The 16203-nt window shown below is 56.1% G+C and overlaps 1 protein-coding gene across 8 annotated transcripts in view; it reads right to left on the bottom strand.

Annotated features, from left to right (window-relative positions):
* Positions 1–16203, bottom strand: part of DNM1 (dynamin 1) — a 44134-nt gene that overhangs the window by 1275 nt on the left and 26656 nt on the right. For 3 of the 8 annotated variants that reach the window (XM_065879734.1, XM_065879736.1, XM_065879733.1), the window contains exons 11-21: positions 15755–15841; positions 13190–13260; positions 12962–13013; positions 12745–12756; positions 10260–10373; positions 6378–6487; positions 5530–5641; positions 5058–5069; positions 4517–4687; positions 3205–3446; positions 2634–2849 (exon numbers count right to left, since the gene is read on the bottom strand). In XM_065879734.1, coding sequence (XP_065735806.1) covers positions 2634–2849; positions 3205–3446; positions 4517–4687; positions 5058–5069; positions 5530–5641; positions 6378–6487; positions 10260–10373; positions 12745–12756; positions 12962–13013; positions 13190–13260; positions 15755–15841 — 1199 coding nt within the window. Of the gene's footprint in view, positions 1–385; positions 408–1253; positions 1256–2633; positions 2850–3204; positions 3447–4516; positions 4688–5057; positions 5070–5529; positions 5642–6377; positions 6488–10259; positions 10374–12744; positions 12757–12961; positions 13014–13189; positions 13261–15754; positions 15842–16203 lie in introns of those variants that run through there. The other 5 variants (XM_065879739.1, XM_065879740.1, XM_065879737.1 and 2 more) reach the window with 4 other exon arrangements.

The raw sequence follows: 16203 nt of genomic DNA, 5'->3' as shown, positions 1-16203 counted from the left end.
CCTCTGGATGCCTGAGTCCAGCCAAGCTCCCTGCCCCTAACACCACGAACCATGAGCTCTGCGCTCTTTCTGACGCCTCCAGAGAGCACCCAGCTTTGCCTGCTTGGGTGCGGAGCCTGTCCCAAGACCTCCCCAGGCTCAGCCATGGAGGTCTTGGGCGGTGGCACTGAGTCCCGAGGCTCGCTGAGAAGGGAGGTGAGAGAGCCAGCTGGCAGCGAGGACAGAAAGAGGAAAGAATAAGTCTGGAGCTGCAGAAGGGAGAGGGAGGGGGCCTGCCTCTGAGGTCCCAGGTTCGCCCTGCAGTGTGGAGCTGGTGCGGCAGGGGGCAGACACACCGGTTCATGCAGCAGGCGGAGAGGCCTGTACCTACCGTGGCTGACGCTCCTCAGGGGTCACTGATAGTGATTCTGAAAGACAGCACGAAATCAACGTGGCAGTTCACGCTCACGGACGGGTCAGGCCTGGGGGTGGGGGGACACGCACACGCACACGCCCGGGCGTGCACACACATGCGGTGAGGCCCCACGGCCCCGCATGCACACACTGACACACATGCCCACAAACAACACGCATACACCCCACCCCCCAATGCCCAGCAACCTCGCTGGCCGGCACGTGCAGCATGGATCTGGGGCATGCAGCCACTTGGCACACTGAAGCACACGCGGGGGCGGAGTCACAACACAGAAGCTCGCCCCCACACAGGAGGCATTTGCACCAGCTCCCTGCACACTCGTGCCTGGCGTGCTCAGAGGGCCACCTGCATTGCTCCAGAAGGGACAGGTCTTGCTTTCTTAGGGTCCAGCTGTCATGTCTCCACCCAAGAGCCTTCCATGGCTCCCTGCTGCTCACAGCACTGAGTCCCAAGTCAACCTCTTCTGTGGACTTTGAAGGTTCTCCTACCTGCCCCACCTTACCCAGGGCAAACTTGTTTTTCTTTTTTTTGGCCGTGCTGCGCGCCATGCAGGATCTTAGCTCCCTGACTAGGGAATCGAACCCGTGCCCCCGGCAGTGGAAGTGCAGAATCTTAACCACTGGAACCTCCAGGGAAGTCCCCAGGGCAACCTCTTCTTATTCTTCCTCATTCTACCTGCACTCTGCTCTGGCCAGCAGCTCTCAACGCATTCCACACTCAACCTTTGCCCACCTGCTGCTCCTTACCCAAACGCCCTCCTGACTCCTCACCACCTGAGCCTTATCTCCATCAGCCCTGGGATCTCACTGAAGTCAAGCTGCCTTGAAGCTCCCCAGACTGCTCTCTCCTCTGAGGCTGTGACTTCCCATGCGTCAGCCAGACTAGAACGGAGCAGGTACCAGATCTTACAGTTCTCATGTCATACCTCAGCACAGGCCTGGGCATGTCAAATACCCTTAAGAATCTGAACTCACATTGGAAGTTAGCAAATAGTTCCTATAGCCACTTTTGCAGTTAATGTGGCATCCCTATAGCCACTGTCTCCCCTGATCCCCACACCAACCCTGGGAGAAAGGCAGAATGTTAAATATCATTTGGTAGAAGGGAAACTGAGGCCCTGGAAGGGAAAGTGACTCGCCTAAAGGCCCACTCCAGTCCAGTGCCCCTGACTGACACCACGCTGCCTGCGTTACCCCATCTGCCTTGGCCGTCAGGTCACCATAGAGCAAGCCCCATCTCTGCTTCACTGTAGGTTCATGGAGGTTAGACCCATGGCCCTACCCTCCAGCCATCTGGAAACATAAATGGATATTATTGGTCTGATGTGTTCTTCCTCAGAGAACATGGCCAGTGGAAACAGGGCAGACTGAGTTAAAATATCAGAGTGAGCTTCCTTGAAAGAAGGTCATGGATCAAGAAGGCAAAGGCAAGGGATGAAGTAGAACCCTTTTCCCTGGAGATTTCTGGGAATGGGGCAGCCTCCACTCCTGCCCGCACACCCACCACGTTGGTCCAGGCCAGCTAGGGCCGGAGGCAAGGGGAAGGAAGGAAGCCATCAGGCTGTCCCATGGCTCCCAGGCCCCTTTCCCAGCTGCTCCACGTCCTACTGCATGCCTGGGTGCCATTCTTACACTCTCACATCCGTGTGCACGCCCACACACACATCACACACCTTGCTGGTCACACAGTCACAACCCTCGGGGACAGGTCCAAAGAGTCAGGACTGGGAAGTGCGGGCACCAGGGTAGCCCTGAGTGTAAGTGAATAAAATCTACCCATCCAGAGAGGATTTGGCTTCAGATCCTCAGACCTGAGGTAGGCTCACTAGGAGCTGGGAGACAGAAGTAGAGGACGGAATGGAGAACGGAGGAGAGCGGCTAGAAGGGGAAAGGAGAAGGGAGGCAACGCGTGGGAGAGAGAGAGAGAGAGTGAAAAAGGAGGGAAGCGCCATGCAAGTGCTGGAAAGAAGAGGGCAGGTGGGATGAGCCCCACGGCCCCCTCCCCAGAAACGACCACCTGCGGAACTCAGCGCTCCCTGGGGGCAGGCTCCGCCAGCCCTCGGCCACACCCCCTGTGGCTCTGGCACCCACGGTCCGAGTGACCTGGACAGAGAGGGCCGGCTCTGGCGACCTGGGCCGATGCTCCGGAATCCGGCCCCACCTCCCTCCCGGCCACGCCCGCCCGGCGGTCTCTGCCGCCGCTTTCAGCCCCTACTCACCTGGGGACCCCGGGCGGGGCGCGGTTGGGGCGCGAGGGCACCTGGGGGGGAGGACCGAAGGGGTCAGGGGAAGCCCCCGGCCTGGAGGGCACGGGGGGCGCCCCCCCTAGGGCGGACCCAGCAGGCGGAGGCCCAGGAGCAGGGCCCCGCGACCCGGGCCGGGCTGGGGGCACCGCGGGGGCTCGGCGCTGCGGTGTGGGGCTGGACGTGGGTGACCTGCGGGCGACAGGGAGCGAAGGACAAGGAGGGGAGAGAGAGATGAGCGGCTCCGCCCCACCGTGAGGCCCCGCCCCCAGCTGGGTGCCGGTCACGCCCATGCGCGCAAGCTCCGCCCCTCCGCGCCTTAGGTTTTCGCCGGAGTTTAAGCCCGCCCCCAGAGGCTCCAATGTTCCAGCTCCACCCCTCCCGGCAGCCAGCTCTCCACGGCAAGCCCCGCCCCGCGATAAGCCCCGCCCCTCGCTCCAGGTGGGAGCTATCCCGGTGACGCCGGCGCGTCACTGCCCGGTCTCGGCCCTCCTCCAGCGGGCCCCGGGCTGGGGGGCTTTGGGGCCGTGGGAGCCGGCCCTGGTACCTGCGTCCAGCCGGTACGCTCTGCACCTGCAGCCAGGAGTCGTCCACGGGCGGGGGCATGGGCGTGCTGACAGTGGTCGTGTTGATGTCGCCGATGATGCTGAGCGCCTCTTTCAGTGCGTGGTACATGCGCAGCATCTCGTCGCGCCGCTGCGCCTGCTCGGCCGACTCCTCCATCAGTGTGTTCTGGTCCCCGCACGAGTACAGGTTGGCCAGCAGCTCCGAGAAGATGAATTCCTTGGTCTGCGGGCGGGCAAAGAGAGGAAAGGGCTGGGACCTGACGCCTGTACCAATTTGCCCTCCCCGCCGGGCCCTACTAGCTCGGGGATGGGGCTCTGCCACTGCCTAAACTCAGAGATCTCCCTTGCTTCCCCGCCTCCCCGCTTGCCCTTTTTCTCAGATGGTCCAGAGAAGAAAAGTGAACTGTTCAAGGTCATAGATCTAGGAGAACACTCAGGACCTATTATGCACCAGGACACCTGGTTACTCAGCTTATTTCAGCCTCAGTTTCCTCATCTGTAAAATGGGGTAGTTGCACCCTTTCCAAAGACTTGTATGCTCCACTGGACCAAAATAAGGAAGACGACAGTTTAAAATTTTCTGAGCCCTTGAGTAGCAGGTGTGAATGTGTGCCTGGATCGGGTGAAATGTGAGTGTCTGTGTGTAGGGCATGGGTTAATGTTCTCCTTAAAAATTCCCAGATGTTACCTGGGCCAGGCTCTGGAACATTTGTGGAGAGATGCTGAGGTTTTTTATGCCGTAGGCCTGTGTCTCATTTATTCGTTACCTAAATTTATGTTGAGCACCTACTACATGCCAGGCACTGTGTTGTTATGCACTTTATATTCATTTAATCTTCAACTCTATCATTATCCATATTTTACATATAAGAAAACAGAGGCTCAGAGAGGGTAGTTCATTTGCTCAAAGTCACACAGGGAATTTGAGGCAAAGCCAGGATTCCAACACAGTTCTAATTCCCTTCAGGCCATGCTTTTTCACTAAGCCATGGGTGGAAGTGGTTCTGTGGGGTGTGTATCTCAAAACATGGTGTGGGAGTTCTCAAAAGATGCATATTCCTAGCTCCTCCTGGAAAGCATTTAAGCATGCTTGGAACAACTTGGTTATGTGAATCTACAAAATAATATATGAAGCTCACATTACGTTTCTATTGGATACCTCTGGCGTGGACCCATGCCTCCCTCCCCAGACTTGGTCCCACATGACTAGCCCGTGCCTACTCCAGGCCAACCTGGCCACCTGCCTCCCTGGTCCCACGAGAGCACCCGCCCCCCACGCGGTGGTGCACCCACATTGTTGATCATGAGGTGCATGATGGTCTTAGGCATGAGGTCCCGGACGGTCTTGTTGACGATGGCCATGTATGAGTCCACCAAGTTCCGGATGGTCTCCACCTGCCGCTCCAGCTGTGGGTCCATGGAGTGCATGAAGTTGTCTGAGCCATTCTCCTCCGTCTCACTGGCCTGCCATTGAGGACAAGGGCATCAGGATGGCTAGGCCCTCAAAGCCAGGTTCCAGGCAACCCCAGGGTCCCAGTCCCTTCAAGGACGCCTGGAACGCTAAGATACAGAGAGAAGCAACTGGCCTGTACACAAAGACACTAGCTCCCCCATAGCTCTGGGTCTCTGGGCTCTGTCCACCCCAGTGCCTCTCAGGACCCCAGACCCTCATTCAGCCTTATCTTGGCTCTGACTCTAGTACCTAGAATTTGCCTTACTTTTCCAGTCCATAAATTAGGAAAGGACATCTCCAAGGACACTTCCTGATTCTAAAGGCCTGGCCAGATCTGTCACCAGGCTAGAGGTGCCTGGCAGGAGAGAGGGACACACTCACTTTCTCTTTGTCCTGGGAGGCCCACACCAAAGCCATAGAGGTCACCACACCAGCATTGCCATCATCGCCGCCGCCACCAGCGAGCACAGCCGTAGCAGACACACACAGGAAAAGAGGAGGGACTGAGTAAACCCAGGGCACTGCACCCCAACTGTAAGGCAACTCTAGACATTGTCACAGTGAAAGAGGGTAGAAAAGTGAAGGCAGTCAGAAGAAAGCATGATCATACGAAAGGGATGTCGGAAATGCCATCTGTGTCAGAGAAAGAGTCCTGTAAAACTGCACTGGAGAAGGATGGGAGGAAGGGTTAACTCTGATCCCACCCCAGAGCAGGTAGGGGGAGGATCCCTGCTATTTCTGAGCCCAATAAGAGCCGGAAAATATGGAATGGCTTGGCATCACTGTGGATGGCTTCCCCCGGAGCCCCTTATTTTAAGCAGCTTGCCCCTCCCCTACCTCCCCTGCCACTCACCCCAACACGCTCGGGGTACACGCCAGCTCTCAGGAAGGAGGCCTTCCAGCTATCCACCTCCTCCTGTGTCTCGCAGGCCAGTTCCAGCTGCCGATAATCCTTGTAGACGTTCCTGCAAGATGGGGCAGGTGGTGAGGGGAGATGGGGGGCAAAGCCCATTCACCTTGGTGGTTAAGGGCGTGCGTGGACTGGGGTCATCGTGCCTGTGGGCCAATCCTGGCTTTCTTACTTGCCAGCTGTGGCAAGTCCCTTCTTCTCTCCCAGCCTTAGTTTTCTCATCCGGAACATGGGTTAATAATAACAATTCCTGCCTTTTAGGGTCATTGAGAGGATTTAGTGAAATGAGAAGTAAAATACTCTATTAGAAAGGGACTGAGCTCTCATGAAAGGGGCACCCATGACAGTGCAGCCCCTGGCTTAGATCTCAACCCCCGTTGGCCCCCTCCCAGGCTTTCCCCTCTTGGCAGCTGTATTGAACCCTCATCTCTGAGTAGGAGAAAGTCCACTAGAGTCATCCCTGGGTTGGGAGGGGAGAGGCCTGGTACTGCCAGTATCTCATGCAGGGCAGGTACTAACCAAGTGATTGCAGAAGGACAGGAGGGGAGGAAGGAGGGAGGGAGGGAGAGAGAGAGACGGAGAGGGAGGGAGGAAAGGCAGGAAGGAGAAAGGAAGGGGTGGCGGGAGGGAGGCCAGGAACGAGATCTGGACATGAGTGTAGCACAGATTAGAAACTCAATCAAATATTTGTCAAGTGAATGACTTGCTGGGGAGCCCGGGCAGATCTCTCTGTCTTCTGGATCCGTGGGCCCATCTTTACTCCCCAGGGCCCCGTGGGAGCAGGCAGGCACCTCTGCTCCGTGTTGAAGAGGGCAAAGACGTGCTTGCTGGACATGAAGCCCTTCTCCACGTCCCGCAGCTTCAGGTTGTCCACGGACAGCATGTATTTCTTCTCTTTCTCCTGGGGGAGAGGGAGGAGTGATGGGTGAGGTTGGTGCTATCTGTGCTACGCCTCACTCCCTAAGGATGCTCCATGTTGCGGCGCGGGGTGACCTGGGGCTGTAGACCACCAGCCCCCTTGCACCGCGTGGGCGCTGTCTGATGAAAGCCTGGCCACGGAGCCCCGGGTCTGCTGGGCACCTCGCCTCCCCACGGCGTTCAAGCCCTTCCCACCGCCTCCGCATCCATGCCAGAGCTCAAGAGCCTGGGGTGGCGAGGCTGAGCTTGGCTCCCACATCCCGCCCCAAGCAAGCCCTGGACGCAAGCCAGGCCAGCCCCAGCCAGGGACCCCGCACTCGGCCTCTCTTGCAGCCAGCCTGGCCGATGGGGCCTGCTCTGGATAAGCCTCTGACTTCATTTCCTGACTGGAGAGACGGGGAAGGGGGGGCGGCCACCAGGCCTGGCAGCTTCAAAGGGCTGGCTCAGCCCACTCCCCACAGCTGCCCATGTGTTAGCGATCAGGCACACAGCACAAGCCTGGAGATGGTGGGTGTGTGTGTGCAACGTGTGTGGTTGTATGTCTGTGCAAACATGTGCATGTCTGAGCACGTGTCCTCTCACCACTGTGCGTGTGCCCATGTGTCCCTGTGTGTGCACGAGGGTGCCTGAGGAGGCGCCAGCCCGGCTATGTGTGTGCGTGCGCACAGTTCCGTAGGTGTGGCAGCTGTAAATGTCCATGTGTCTGCATGAATGTACCTGCGGGACATGCACCGTGGGTGCACGCACTCACGTGCATAGAGTTTTCGTAATGGGCTGAATCTGTGTGGTTTATCTGTATCGTCTGGGAGGAGTTACGCTTATCTGTGGATGGCATGTGGGTGCCAGGCCTGTGTGCACATGTGTGTACGTCTGGTGGGGGCTGACACGTGACTGTAGGCTCCTCTGTCCTATAGACAGAGGGGAGGAGCTCAGGGATCTTCGGAGGAGGTACCCCAGGATGGGGCTCTGGGAGGAGGGGAGGGGTTTCTGCTGCCTGTACCCCACTAGTCAACCCAACACCACAGGGCCCACGCCCGGGGGCCCGGTGGGGGTGGTGACTGTGTGGGTTTGGAGGACTCGGGGCTTGGGCATGAGCCTCGCCACGTATCTCGGGTTGGGGGCTGGGTTTCGGAGGACCCTGCTCCACGTCCTGGCGTCATCCTGCCCACCTCTCTCTGCCCCCCGCACCCCCCTGGCCCGTCCAGCCACATAAAGCCCTCTTTATGCCAGGCGGGTGGCCGGGAGCCCCAGAGGGCGGCTGGGGGAGGAGAGGAGGAAGTTGCACACGCGGCCAGGGAACATCTGGAAGCATTCGAGGGAGGCCCCGCCGCCACCCGCCCTGCGCTCTGCTCTGGGGTTGGACACTAGGTAGGAGCAGCCCCCTCCTTCCCGCAGGCCGGCCCGTCCCCAGGCCCCTCCTCCCCAGCCAGAGCTCCCGCTCACCCCTGCCACGTCAAAGGAGGCAGAAGGGGAGTCAGAGCAGAGAGGGGACCCCGGGCTGGCTGGGCTGGGCTGGGGACCTTGCATCTCCAGGACATGGGGCCGAAGCTCTCACCCGACGGACAGACACTGCAGCCTGGATGGATCAGAGGACACCTCCACTCCGTCTACCCAGTGTTTAGACTATCTGTTCAGGACTTCCAAATTGTACAGTAGTCTGCACATTGGTTAGGCTGGGCTGGGTTAGACCCTCGGCACCGCCACTGGAGAGCTGGAGCGGCCCCCGCGCGCCATCCCAGAACCGGAGCCTGGAGCCGGGGCAGGGGGCTTGGGGGGCACAGGGTGGGCTGGGAGGAGGCAACAGGGATGGGGGCGCCACCATGCTGTGGGACGGGGTGGGGCTGCTCATGGGTGGCGGAGGAAGAGTGAGAAGATGGGGGGTCAGTGAGGGCTGGGGATGTGGGCGGCCGCCTGTCTGCCCAGAGAATCACCCAAGTCCCAAAGACCAGACGGTTGGTGGCTGGGTGGAGACGGGGGACAGATCACCCTCCGCCCAGCCCGGACCACCTCCCTGTCCCCAGCTGTTCTAGGGCAAAAAGATCCACTCACAACCCAACACACACACGCAAGCTTACCTCGGCACGAACACACCTACAACTCGGAAACATACATTCCCACACTCGAATTTTAAATCACAGATCCATGTCCCAAGCACACACAAGTGCATGCACACACAGACGCACACACCCGCTCACAATGGAACACCAGCCCTCTCCCATCCTTGCATCCCCAACACATACAATACATATCCTCAAACGTGCCACATGCACGCCCTCCCTCCTCAAGTCCACTCGCCACACATACACACAGATGCTTACACACCGGGCACGGGCACACACGCCTCAGGCACACATGGTCTGCCCCCACACACACATGCAAACCCTCCAACACCGAACACGCCCCGACGCTTATACCCCAGACACTCTCCTGTCAAACACCCACACCCCATGTCCACAAGCCTCAGATACACCCTCACCTCCCAGCACTCACTGCCCAGCCCTCCCCCACCCACACGTACACTCAACGCCGGGGTCACACTCGACTCAACTCAAATGTACACACGAAGTTCCACAGAGACCAGCCCCCCGATACACACACACACACACATACAAGGACGGGGGCCCTGCTCAGATATACTCCCTCCTCCCCCCAGTGTAGCCCATCTCTAGCCCCCAGCCCCAGGTCACACTGTCCCCTGGCCCTGTGCAAGGAACCCCAACACAGGAGCCCAAGGAGTGGTGGGGCACGGGCACGTCTAGGAAGGCTGCCCAGGCGGTAGAGCAGGAAGTGGTCCCCACACCCGTGCCCCGCACAGCCTCACGCTCCACCCTTCGAGGGGCCCCATGCTCTGGGAGAGGCCAGGGTTGGGGTAATGAGGTCCAGATGGCTTGGCGCCCCCGCCGGTGACGACAGAGGGCCCCGCCCAAAGTGAGGAGGGGGGCCCTGCCTGGGGAGACTTGGAGGGGGCAGGGATCAAGGAGGGGGGCTTGGAGAGCGAAATCAGAGGCCACCGCCCCAGGCTCTGCTCCCCCATGGAGAGCACCTTCACCTTCAACAGACCCCTCAGGAAGAAGGGGGTCCCTCCCCCCACTCCTTGGCCAGCTGGAGTTCATTACCACAAGCCCCCTCCCCCCCAGCCCTCCCTGCTCTCTCTGGTCACCTCTGGAATCCAGATGTGGAAGCCAAAGGGACTCGTTCTTAAAGGAGACCAGCAGCAGGGAAGGGGGGGTGGCTGGGCTTCTCTGTGCCCAGTGGGCAGGGAGGGGTTTGGGGTGGTGCCTCTGTGGGGCCCCATCGCTCCTCGCCCCTCTAGCTGGAGGCACCCTGGGCATCCCCCTCGGACTGCTGGGGGCTGGGGGGCTGGGGTGCAGGGGTTAACAGCGTGTCTGGCAGCTGGACTCGTGTGTGTCATGGGCCTGTGGAGGCCACGGAGTAGGAGGCACGCCCTGGAGCAAGAAAACAGGAAGGCTGCGGGGCTGGTGGGGTCAGGGAGGGATGCCCAGCACCCCTGCCCACCCCAGGGCGCTGAGCCCCAAGCTCCCCAGTCCTGCCAAGCCCTCTTCTCCATCCAGCCTGGATAAGCCCCCAGGATTGCCTGCCTCTGGTCCTGACCTCCCGCCTCCACCCAGAGGTCTTTGATGAGAGTTTTAAATCCCCCTTTTGGGTGGTTCAGTCCACTCCAAGCCTGTGGTAGGGTCTCAGCCTGCCTCTGGCCACCAGCCAAACCCCTTGATGACCAGTGGCCCTTTACTTACCTCGTCATCCTTGTACCAGGACAGATTCTCGGCGGTCAGCACAAACCAATACTCCTTGGAGCCCCCCTTCATGATACCGATGTTGTTGATGGTCAGCCAGCCCTTCCGGATGACCTGGAGGGTGGGGGGGGGGCAGGAAGTCAGTGGACAGAGGCCAGGATTCCCCATGGAGGATGGGGTGGGCAAAGAGAGACCCTCAAAAGCTCACCCCTCCCCCAGCTCTTCAAGGCCTGGCTGGTCAGAGAGGGTGGGGGCCAGACCTGCCCTGGTTTGAACCACAGGTGAACAGAGAGGAAGGCAGAGGTCAGCTCAGGATAAAGAGCCTTTTGACAGAGCCATCTGAGTAGGGGACTGGTGGCCTTGGTAGGGGACAAGCTCCCCACTGCTAAAAAGTGTGCAAGCAGAGTTTAGGTGGCTGATTGGGCAAGATAACTCTGAGTATCTTTTCAGGTTAACAGTCAGTTTATTCAAAGACTTTTTCTGACCTCAGGGACTTTGCACGTGCTTCTGTTGACTCTGCCTAGAAAGCACTTCCTCCTGTTGGCCTGGCAAATCCTACTCATCCTCTGGGTATGAGCTCAGAAGTCACATTCTCAGGCAGACTCTCCCCGGCCCCCCATATAAGTCAGGACCCCTATTATAATCTCTCATCACTCCCTTAAGCTTTCTTCTCTGACAATGACTGGAATTTTGAATTTGCATGCGTGTGTGTGATTATCTGTTGACGCCAGTCTGTCCTGCTAAATTGTGAACTCTCTCCCTCACTGGTGTATCCCAGCACTTGGCAGAGTGCTAGGCAAACAGTAAGTTATCAATAAATATTTGTGGCATGAATACATGAATGCTGTGATAGTAGGGTTCTAAGAGTCTTTGCCTCCAAGCCCCAGGACAGGGGTGCGGTGGTAGAGCACAGATGCGGCGGGGAGGAGCTGAGCACAAATTGTCCAGACTCCTCTTTCCCGGAGAAGCCCAGAGTAACAGGCAAAGGTCTCCTTTCACAGCAGGAAGCGGCTGTCTCTGGGACTGTCCTGAGCGACTGACGCAGATTAGGGCCTGTGGATTCTGCTCCAAGGGCAGGGACACTGACCAGACCCTGGTGGTGGGACAGACTGAGGGGACAAGGGAGCTACTTCTGCTCCCTCCCCCAGCCCTGGCCTCCCTGGCTTCTTCCCTGAGCATCCGGAGAAGACTGAGCAGCCTGGGGCTGGCAGGAAAGCCCTCTGGGGTCAAGCCTGCTTCTAAGGCCCTCAAAGCACCACCCCCCGCCCCCCGCCCCCACTCCCAGCCCTCCTTAAACCTCTCTGGCTTCCCTGAGAACCTTGCGGAGAACCCAAGTCACACAGCGGATCACAGCTAGTAGCTGTCTTAGTCATTAACAGGGATGTGGTAGCCAAGTGCCTCGTGACCACCCTCCCACCCTGTCCCGGTCTGGAGAGGTTCCCCTCAGCATCTTGTCACTGTCTTTGGAATTGAGTCTGAATGCCACTCCCTGGCCCTCCATCTCCCCGATCTGACCAACAGACCTCTCCACCCTGCTCCCGCCCTGACTCCTGTCCTCCCTCGGCCACCCCCAGCTCAGCCCTCCTCCCTGCTCACCCAAACCCCCCTTCCAGAGCCCCAGCACCAGAGACCTCCTGTTCCCCCCACTCCCACCCTGCCTGGGGCCTGACTACAAGCCCAGGCTTCCAAGGGGCAGGGCCAGAGTCTGACTCCTGTCCAGGGACCAGCACAGTACAGGCACCAGTGAGTGTTTGCTGAACCGAATTGCCCTGGGATATTGCATTCATTAGCTCCTTCATTCTATTTAGCACCTACTGTGTGCCAGGCACTGCACTGGGGGCTGAGGATTTACTGGTCAACAGGACAGACCCAGCCCTTCCCCTTATAGGGTTCAAGAGGGAAATGATATGATGCCAGTAATCACACAAACACCTAGATTATCACAAAGAAACTACAGCCTCTGGAAGAGCTCAAACTCTATGGCTGGTGGTACAACTGGGGCTGAGAAGTGATGTTTCAGCAGAGATCTGAAGGACGGAATAGGTAAGGAGGCACTGGTCTCTTGACATTTCATTCACTCTTTACTCAACTCTCTGGTAGAGATGCCAGCTTAAAAACATTCTCTCTCATCCATCCGTCCATCTATCCATCCAACCATCCATCCATCCATCCATCCATCCATCCAACCGATATTTAAAGAGCCCCTACTCAGTGCCAGGCCCCTGCCAGGCATTTTCACCCACCCCAGCCCACATAGTCTACCTCTGGCTGAAGTAGATGCTTAGTTCATGCGCAGTGATGGACAGATTGGTGGGACTCTGTGTGTGGCTAGACCCTGCCTCTGGCCTGAGCGCATATGTGGACACCCATGGGCTGGTGTGTGCAAACCAAAGGGTGCCCTCTTGACCCCTGCACATCCCCACTACAAATGGGTCCCCTCCTCCCCCTCTCTACACAAACCAAGAGCCCCAGTCCTGGTACTCACCAGAATCTCATCCTGCAAAGAGGTAACCATAGCAACCACGAGAAGCACCGGGAGAGAGGAGAGAGGGTTACTGATGCAGAGTGGGAGGCTTGTGGCTGGCATCTGACAGGCTCTCTGGCCCCTGTGGGACCCTTCCCCTCGGGGGAGGGGGATCTCAGAGCTTGGCGTCCATCCGGCACCCTCCATCCCTCCGGCTGGGGCACTGGAGTTCACTCACCTGGTTCCCTGAAGCCTTCTTCTTGTTCATCTGGTTGCTCCTCTGCTGAGCACTAATGAGGAGAGAAAGAAGAATCCCAGAAACTTCTCTCAAGAGGCCCGGCTTCATTGCTACAGCTCAGCAGGCACCAGACCCAGAGGCTTAACCCAACAGGCCTGGGTCCTACACACACACACGTACACACACAGTCACACGAGGTGTCACCTTCTCTGACCAGGGAGCACTCACTTGGCAAAGCCTATGAAGTCCTCATGGTTGGTATTCATGTAAGCCAGTTCAATATCGATGAGGAGCATGACCTTCAAGGACACACAGGTCAGCAGTAAAGTGGAAAAGATACCACAGAGTTTTAACATGCATGAAAAGCTGGGAGAAGCATACTTGCAGCATGTATAGAGTCCATAATAAATCAATGTATAAGCCACAATAAATAAATGTATCCATAATAGTATCCATAATAAACAAAGAATTCCTATAAATCAATAAGTGGAAGACAAGAAACACAAATCAAAATAGTCCAAGAACATGAATGGGTAACCCATAGAAGAAATGCATACAACCAATAAGGATATGTAAAAAATGCTCCTTCTCACCGATGAAGAAATGTAAGTTAAAGTGAGACCCCTTTTTAACCTATCAAATTAATAATAAATATTGATAATGACCAGTGTGGGCACAACTGTGGGAAGACAGATTCTCTCACATACCATTGGTGGAACTGTAAATTAGTATCACCTTCTTGGAGGGCAGTTTGGCAATAGATGACTATTAAAATGCATATATTCACTTCTAGAACTATATCTCACAGATAAGCTCCTTGAGTGAGCAAAGATACATGTACCAGGGTGTTCAGTCTGGTGTGATTTGTTGCAGAGAAAAACTGGGAACAAGCCAATGGCTATCAGAAGATGAAATAGATTATGGTATCCTCTAAACTAAGAGGCACTCTACAGCTGTTCAGAAGAATGAGGATAACTTCCAGATTCTGGCATGGGAAAATCCCCTTTGCAAATAATTAAGAGTGATGGGATTTGTGACCAAATTGTGATGGGGGTGACATTCCTGACGCTCACTGCCGGGTTCAGACCCAGGCCCTGCTGCTTCCTGTGGGTCTGTCCTCACCGAGCTTCAAATTCCACAAATGAAGGGTTTCAGCCTCACAGGAGTGGTGAAGACACAGTGAGAGGAGGAAGGTCATGGGTCTGACCTGTACTAGGTGCTCAACAGATGTTAGCTACAATTATCTTCAGAGAAAAAAAGGCAAGACACACCGCAGGACTGTGATTCTTTAGGAGTAAGAGGAAATCTGGAATCTGTATGTGCCTAGGGAAAATGTCTGAAAGGAGACACACCACACTTTTAATAAGGGTTCTTTTATGGGAGTCTGGGGGCGGGGAAGCGTGAATGGAGGAACACTTACTCATAATTTAATGACTTCTATACTGATTGAATATTTTATTGAGTATTTATCATTTTGTCATGAAAAAGAGACCAGTGAGGATTTAGAAACACAACATCGGCAACAAAAATGTGAGTGATTAGGGACAGCACCATTGTGGAGAAGGGGTGTATGAGGATGGAAGCTGGGAACTGGGAGCCAGAGGTGGGTATAGACAGAAGATGACAGGGAGATGGCCAAGGAAAAAGGACTCGCCTGTGAGCTTTGTGAGAGCCATGAGGGAGCCTGCTCACCTCTGCCCCTCCCAGCTCAGAGGAGCATTCAGGGAATATGCTTCTTATTGAATGAACGAATGAATGAATGAATGAAAGAATATTTGATAAATGACTACATAAAAGGAAGGGAGGGCGCCTATGAGGGGTGTATGGTGACCCAGAGAAACAGCAAAGAGAGAGAGGCCCAAAGTGAGATGACCAGAGTATAGATAGTTGAGAAGCAGATGGTGAGATTGTAAAATGGAGCAGCTTCTCTAGAAAACTGTATGGCAGGTCCTCAAAAAGTTAAACATAGAATTACCATATGATCCAGCAATTCCATTTCTGGAAATCTACCCTAAAGATTTAAAAGCAAGCTCTCAAAGAGATATTTTGCACCTGTGTTCATAGCAGCATTATTCACAATAGCCAAAAAGTGGAAAAAAATGGATAAACAAAATGTGGTCTATTCATACAATGGAATATTATTCAGCCTTAAAAAGGAAAGATATTCTGACTCGTGCTACAACGTGGATGAAGCTTGCGAACATTATGCTAAGTGAAGTTAGCCGGAAACAGAAGGACAAATGTATGCTTCCACTTATATGAGGTACCTAGAGTCATCAACTTCATAGAAACAGAAAGGAGAATGGTGGTTGCCAGGGGCTGGGAGGAAGGGGGAATGGGTGTCAGTTTTTTGGTTTGTTTTTGGCTGCACTGTGGGGCATGTGGGATCTTCGTTCCCCAACCAGGATTGAACCCGCACCCCCTGCATTGGGAGCATGGAGTCTTAACCACTGGACCACCAGGGAAGTCCCTAGGAGTCACTGTTTAAGGGGGACAGAGTTTCATTTTAGGAAGATGAAAAGTTCTGAAGATGGTTGGTGGTGATGGTTGCACAGCAATCTGAGTGGACTTAATACCACTGAGCCGCACAATTTAAAGCGGTTAAAATAGTAAAATTTATGTTATGTATATATTTTCTCACAACAAAAAAGAGAGCAAGAGAGAAGCAGAAAGTTAATACAAGGAGAGAAAGTATAAGAGAGACTGAAACAGAAGAGACAAAGTGGGAAGAAGGAGGTGAGCCCAAGGGCAGGAGTGAAAGGTGAGGGAAGAGGGGGCGGTGCGTGGGCTCACCTGCTCCTTGGTGCGACCCTCGCGCTCCCGGATGTGGGTGGTCACGATGCGCTCCATCTCCTCCCGCAGCCGGGGGTACTGCTGGAGCTGGGGGGGGTGGCAGGGGAGAGAGCCACGTACACTGGGGGCACGGGTAGGGGGCACCCAAACCCCACCAGAATCCAGGGCCGTGGGGTGGGAGGGACACACAGAATGCCCCACACCTGGGGGCCCAGGAAGTTGATGGCACCAAGCCACAGCCACCCCTTTCCCCTAATTGTGGGTTCCAAATGGCAAGTCAAGGGTCTTCCCAGTCCCGGGCCCTCTTCACTAGCCTACCTGGGCAACTTCACGGGGGCCGGCAGTTCCCATGAGCACAAATGCCTTGGGAATCAGCCTGCTCCTCGGCCACCATCTTGGTGGCAGCCATCTTGGAAACAGACCTATTCGATTGAGGCCTCTGTTTGGGG

This window comes from Phocoena phocoena, chromosome 6 (assembly GCF_963924675.1).
Source record: "Phocoena phocoena chromosome 6, mPhoPho1.1, whole genome shotgun sequence".
Classification (NCBI taxonomy): Eukaryota; Metazoa; Chordata; class Mammalia; order Artiodactyla; family Phocoenidae; genus Phocoena; species Phocoena phocoena.
This window is presented reverse-complemented; position numbering and strand designations above follow the sequence as displayed.